The sequence below is a fragment of the Odocoileus virginianus genome, chromosome 18 (assembly GCF_023699985.2).
Source record: "Odocoileus virginianus isolate 20LAN1187 ecotype Illinois chromosome 18, Ovbor_1.2, whole genome shotgun sequence".
Taxonomy (NCBI): Eukaryota; Metazoa; Chordata; class Mammalia; order Artiodactyla; family Cervidae; genus Odocoileus; species Odocoileus virginianus.
The window spans coordinates 44,556,598-44,562,597 of NC_069691.1; the positions used below are offsets into that span (position 1 = coordinate 44,556,598).

Genomic DNA, 6,000 nt, shown 5'->3' on the forward strand with positions numbered 1-6,000 from the left:
CGTGTTAAATGAGCAGTTCTTAAATAAAAGTGTGCTCTGACTCCACTGTGAGTATCTTTCAGATTTTCCAAACACAGCCCAGAGTTTTATATTTTTTATTAAATATTTGATAAAATGTGATCTGATGTGTATATCTTTGTTATATTTTTTTCCCAGAAACATAAATTCATAAATGAGAAGAAAAAAATTATTATGAAGCGAGAGCTATTAGAGACAACAGATTTTGGCCACATGGTGATTGATTCTCAGTAGAAGAATAAGAGAATATAAAACACATTAGCACTGACCAGAATTTCAGTAGAGGGCCTTGTGATCATTGTTGTAGCTGTTTAGTTGCTCAGTCATGTCCGACTCTTTGCAACCCCGTGGACTATAGCCCACCAGGCTCCTCTGTCCATGGGGGTTTCCCAGGCAAGAGTACTGGAGTGGGTTGCCATTTCCTCCTCCAGGGGATCTTCCCGACCCAGGGATTGAACCCGGGTCTCCTGCATTGCAGGTGGATTCTTTTACCACCTGAGACACCAGGGAAGCACTTGTGATCATTAATCAGTTATCTGTGTTTTAGGGGAATATATTTTAAGTTAATGGCTGTGGAGCATGGTACAACTGACAGCATACTGTATCTACCCCCATCTATCATGTCTGTCTAGCTATCTGTATTTTAATATTCTGCCATTTCACTTAATATTATAACATGAGCATTTCCTGAATTCATTGCAAATACTTCCAAAAAATATTTAACAACCACATAATATCATATGGATGCATCATAATTCACTTTATCATTCTCTTATCACTAGGCATTTAGGTTATTTTACTATATCGTATAACATTATGATGTCAGTATATACATGTTTGCCCAAATGTCTGATCACAGAGGCAAGCTGCTTATCCAATAGGAACTCCCCAGGCGTGTCTGTAGTCACAGAGAAAGAAGCCATTGAAGGGCTAAGGAGAGAGGGGATGGTTCCTAGGATGGAGCCCTAGTGACAGCCTGAAGATGCCTAATGCTACTCCTTCTCCCCAAGCACATCATCTCGGAGGACTGGTCCCCACCTCCTGCCTTCACTTGCTCAGCACCCACTTACTCATTCAGCTTTTTGATCTGGGATCTTCTACCATCCTTTGGAAACAGTTCTCCCTATGGTCACTTAGTTACCTATTGCTATGAAACAAATTACCCCAAACTTCATGGCTTAAACAACACATTTCTTATCTCCCACCCCTTGTTGTTCAGTTGCTAAGTCATGTCTGACTCTGCAACCCCATGGACTGCAGCACACCAGGCTCCTCTATCCTCCACTGTCTCCTGGAGGTCACTCAAATTCATGTCCATTGAGTTGGTGATGCTATCTAACCACCTCATCCTCTTTGCCATCCCTTAGAAACCCCACATAAATAATTAAAAGATAAAACAACAATTTGTACACCAAGTGAGAGATTACAGGAGGCTTTCTTATTGTGTATCTAATTGATACTTATATCAACCCTGTGAAATAGACCAGACAAGTACTTATCATACCTATTTTATAGAAGAAAAATGCAACAGGCTTAAGTGGGTTTAGGGCCTCGCCCAGGTCTACAGAGAGGGTGTTTGGTGGGGCTGACATTCAAAACAAGACCCTCAGATCCTATATTCTAACTCTTTCTCCCTAACCATGTACCTTTCCCTGAGTCCTTGCAATGCATAGTCGAACAGTTGCTCAATATGCTTTCCTGTGTGCAATTTTCACTCTCTCCCAATCTCTTCTAGCTCTTTATTTCTCTTGAAAGCAATGGGATAGTAGAAAAGTAGGCAAGGGATCAGACAGACCTCCCCAAATATCATGGTTTTTCCCTTTAGAGGGTCACTCACCACCAGGCACGCCCCAAGGATGCGTCGGTAGGAACTTCTGGCGTTCCAGATCCCTTCTTGCAGGGGCCGTGCTATGTGGGCAAAGCACTGGTCAATGGCCTTCTCCAGCAACTGTATCTTTTCTTCCACAAACCTCCGCAGGCCACTCATGTGCAAGTGTTCATTCTAGGGACAAGGACCATCCGGAGCATGAGGCTGTGCCCTCGCTACAGGCGTTGGCTTTTGCAATTCTACTTCCTCTAAGCCTGTCCAGATTGAGCTTGAGCTCATCACCCACCGTGGGCTTCTCCCTCTCACCCAGGAAAGCATCCTCCAGTCCACAGATCTCCTTAAGCTTTGCGGGATTGCATGCATGTGTGCTTAGTCTCTAAGTTGTGTCTGATTCTTTGCAACCCCATGGACTGTCTCCTGCCAGGCTCTTCTGTCCATGGGATTTCCAAGGCAAGAATACTGGAGTGAGTTGCCATTTCCTTCTCTAGGAGCTCTTCCTAACCCAATGGTCGAACCTGAATCTCCTATACTGGCAGCAGATTCTTTACCATCTGAGCCACCGGGGAAGCCACTTGTGGAATTGGAGAACAGAACAAATATATGCCTCCTATAATTTATTTTAGTGGTATAATCCATTATACCACTTTATACCATTATACCACCATTTACTCTTGCTATTGGCAAGAGTAAATATTTTTTAAAACCCAGCTGTTATTAAAAGAGATTTTTCCCAATGACATCTGATTTGACAAATATTTAATGAACTTGGTGCAGTTTGGGAGGATAAGATTTCTCAAATTTGTGCAAGGAAAATGTGCATGGAACTCACTGGGGAACTTGGTTCAAACCCGAGTACCTGGGATTCTATGCTGCTAGCAAGTCCCGGGTTAACAGTGACCTTTTGGAATAAAAGAGCTAAAGGACCACCAAAATAAAGACTTGGTTCCTGCTTCAAAGGAGAATAGTCTAATCAGGGAAGAAATGTCAATTCAAATATACAAGGGAGTGACCACCAGAGGCCGTCTTGACCTCTAGGTTCCAAACTGGGAAATTTGTTGTGCCTGCCCCTGTATGAGAACCCTGGAGACCAGGCAGTGTCCACCTGCAGTGGAAAGAAGCCACACTCCTTAGCTCAGCACTTAAGGCCCTTCTTGGCCAGAACTCAACCAATTTCTCCAGCATCACCAGCTGTTTGCCCAAAAGGTCCTCCCATGTAGCTGACCATGAACTTGCTGCCATTCCCCAAATGCACCATCCTTTTGGCTGTGCACAGGCTCTTCCCATGTGCTCGTCCTCCTAGAAAAAGTTCCAAAGTCACTTCTCGTGTCATGCTGTCCCTGACTGCCCCAGCAGAGTTGGGGTGAGCAGAGTCTGGCTGCTCTTTCCTGGACTCCCATTGCCTTTGGTACATCCCTGCTACGCTGTGTCTCCCAGGGGCCGTGTGTCTCCCTGTTCTGGGCCAGGACCTTGCTCAAGAGAGATACTGTTATTCATGCTTGTTTATTCCAGGCATGTCACGGACAGTGCAGTCCATAAACGTTTGTGGGGTGAGTGAGCGGCATGGAGACGTGGCTAGATAACATAGGATTTTAAATTCTATTCCAAATTGGATGACAGAAATAGCTCTTGCATTAAGGTGTGACCTTCCATAGATGACTTATCATCCCTGAATCCTCAAGGGCATTGTCTGTGAAGTTAAGTTGAGTGGAGCTGAATGATCCTGAAAATGAGCCTCAAATTCCTACATTCTGAGTCTCAGAATAGATGAGTTTCAGAAGTTGATGGAAACTACCCCACTTCAGGCATGCCCTGGGAAGTTTCAGAGTTTTCACCAGTTAGAATTCTATACTGTAGCTCATCAGGCTCCTCTGTCCATGGAATTCTCCAGGCAAGAATACTGGAGTGGGTTGCTATTTCCTTCTCCAGGGGATCTTCCTGACCTAGGGATCGAAATCCAGTCTCCTGCGTTACAGACAGATTCTTTACCACCTGAGCTACCGGGGAAGCCCTGGAATTCTATAGGCAGAACTTTTTTCTGAGTGCTCGCTGGGTTCTTCGAAATTTGTGGTGTCACTGGTGACCAAAATGAAAGAAGAAAGGAGTCATGAAAAGGAACGCCACAGGCAAGATTCTCACAATGGCTCACTCTCAACGAATCCTTATTGAAGAAGGATAAAAAGCAGAAGAGCTGGGAAATAAAGAAAGGGAAAAAGGCTGGCATCTACTGTGAATAAATGCAGGACTCATTCAACATTGAGATTGTCATAATCAACTTCCTATTGATTTGTAAAAATAAAGGTGAGATCCCTGTTCATTTAAAACCACTAACTGGACTTCTCTGGGGGACCAGTGATTGAGGATCCACCGCCAGTGCAGGGGACATGGGTTTAATCCCTGGTCTGAGAAGATTCCCCAGGCCACAGAGCAACACCACAACTACCATAGCCCGTGTTCTGGTGCCTGGGAACCACCAGAAGAGAAGCCCCCTCAATGAAAAGCCTTCACACCACATCTAAGAGAGTACCCCTCGCTTGCCACAACTAGACAAAAGCCAGGGCACAGCTATGAAGACCCAGCACGACCAGAAATGAAATTAATTTTTTAAAATAAATAAATATAAAATAAAATCCTTATCCTCTAATTTTTGAGTTTGAGTCACAATCTTAAAAAAAAAAAAAAGGTCCATCACATACAATTTTAGGTTTTTTTCCCCCCCCCAGAATACAAAAGAACTGACAAAGTTCTTGCCTTCCAACTTTCTATCAAAGAAGTAAGGCTGAGACCGATATGTGAGGCCAAAGAATTTTGAGGAAGGCTGCTGGCAACCCCCTCTAAAAGGCTATGATAGAATTCCAGCAGCCCCCTCCTCCGCGTCCTCTGTCGCCTAGAGTCTGGATAAAGGAGAAAACTGAGGCCGTACTCCATATCACACTCCAGCTTGGACTGCAGAAGGCTTTGTCCCGGTGTTTATCAAACAAAGCAACCACACACAGCACCGCATCTGATTCATTTTCCATCAGCACTTCCAAAAGCAATCTTTGGCTGGGCAGCAAGGCAACTTTCACCCCGAAGAATTTTTTCGGGAAGTTGGAATGTCAAAACCTTCACTAGTATTTCAGAGGACAAAAGTCAAAGTAGAAAATCTCAAATTCCAGAAAGGTTTTGTTGTTTGTTGTTTTTTGTTTTGTTTTGGTTTTGGTTTTCACAGAACTAGAACAAAACATAGTAAGAAATATGAGGGAAAAGATGGTGAATCTTGCTCTATTTGGCAATTTCTATGTAGAATTTCTAAAATGGAAAAGACCCTAATGCTGGGAAAGATGGAGGGCAGGAGGAGAAGGGGATGACAGAGGATGAGATAGTTGGATGGCATCACCGACTCAATGGACATGAGTTTGAAGAAGCTCCAGGAGATAGTGAGCGACAGGGAAGCCTGGCGTGGAGTCTCAAAGAATCGGAACAACTGAGCAACTAAATGACAACAAAAAAGACAGCTGACCAACACCGCGTGGGCTATTAAACGTTGACACTGCGGGTCTTCCCTGGTGGCCCAGTGGCTCTCTGGACTGAGCTCCCAAAGCAGGGGGCCCGGGTTCGATCCCTGGTTGGAGAACTAGATTCCACATGCCGAAACTAAGAGCCAGCGCAGCCAAATAAGTAAAATATTTAAGAGTCAACATTGCTCACTTTTCACAGTGAAGTCACATCCCTCCCAGCCGCCTCAGCTAGTCCCTCCACTGGGTGCCCCCCAGGTTCACTGTCCCACGTTATCGGGACCAACGCAATCATACATTTCTCTACCCCTTCCCTTTTCTACGTAATAACAGGTCAGACAGATTGGCTGAGCAAATATGACAGATGACAGCAAGTATGGAAATAAAGAAACACCAAAAGAGCACATCCAAAGGCTGTCAATTCAGGGCTTGCTGTAGTAAGGGGGTCAGTGGGCATCACCTGCATTTGGCAGATACTCAAAGGCCAGGGGCTTCCTTGGTGGCTCGGCAGTGAAACATCTGCCTGCAATGTGGGCAGATTCGATCCCTGGGTCAGGAAGATCCCCTGGAGAAGGGAATGGCTCCCCACTCCATTCCAGTATTCTGGCCTGGAGAATTCCATAGACAGAGGAGCCTGGCAGGTTACAGTACATGGGGTCT

The 6,000-nt window shown here is 44.8% G+C and overlaps 1 protein-coding gene across 9 annotated transcripts in view; it reads right to left on the reverse strand.

The window, feature by feature from the left end:
• NUGGC (nuclear GTPase, germinal center associated) overlaps positions 1-6,000 on the reverse strand; it is a 53,659-nt gene that overhangs the window by 8,987 nt on the left and 38,672 nt on the right. For 8 of the 9 annotated variants that reach the window (XM_070480621.1, XM_070480623.1, XM_070480624.1 and 5 more), the window contains one exon: positions 1,856-2,020. The exons of the other annotated variant lie outside the window; for it this stretch is intronic. In XM_070480621.1, the coding sequence (XP_070336722.1) occupies positions 1,856-2,020 (165 nt within the window). The remainder of the gene's footprint in view (positions 1-1,855; positions 2,021-6,000) is intronic. 9 annotated transcript variants of the gene reach the window in all.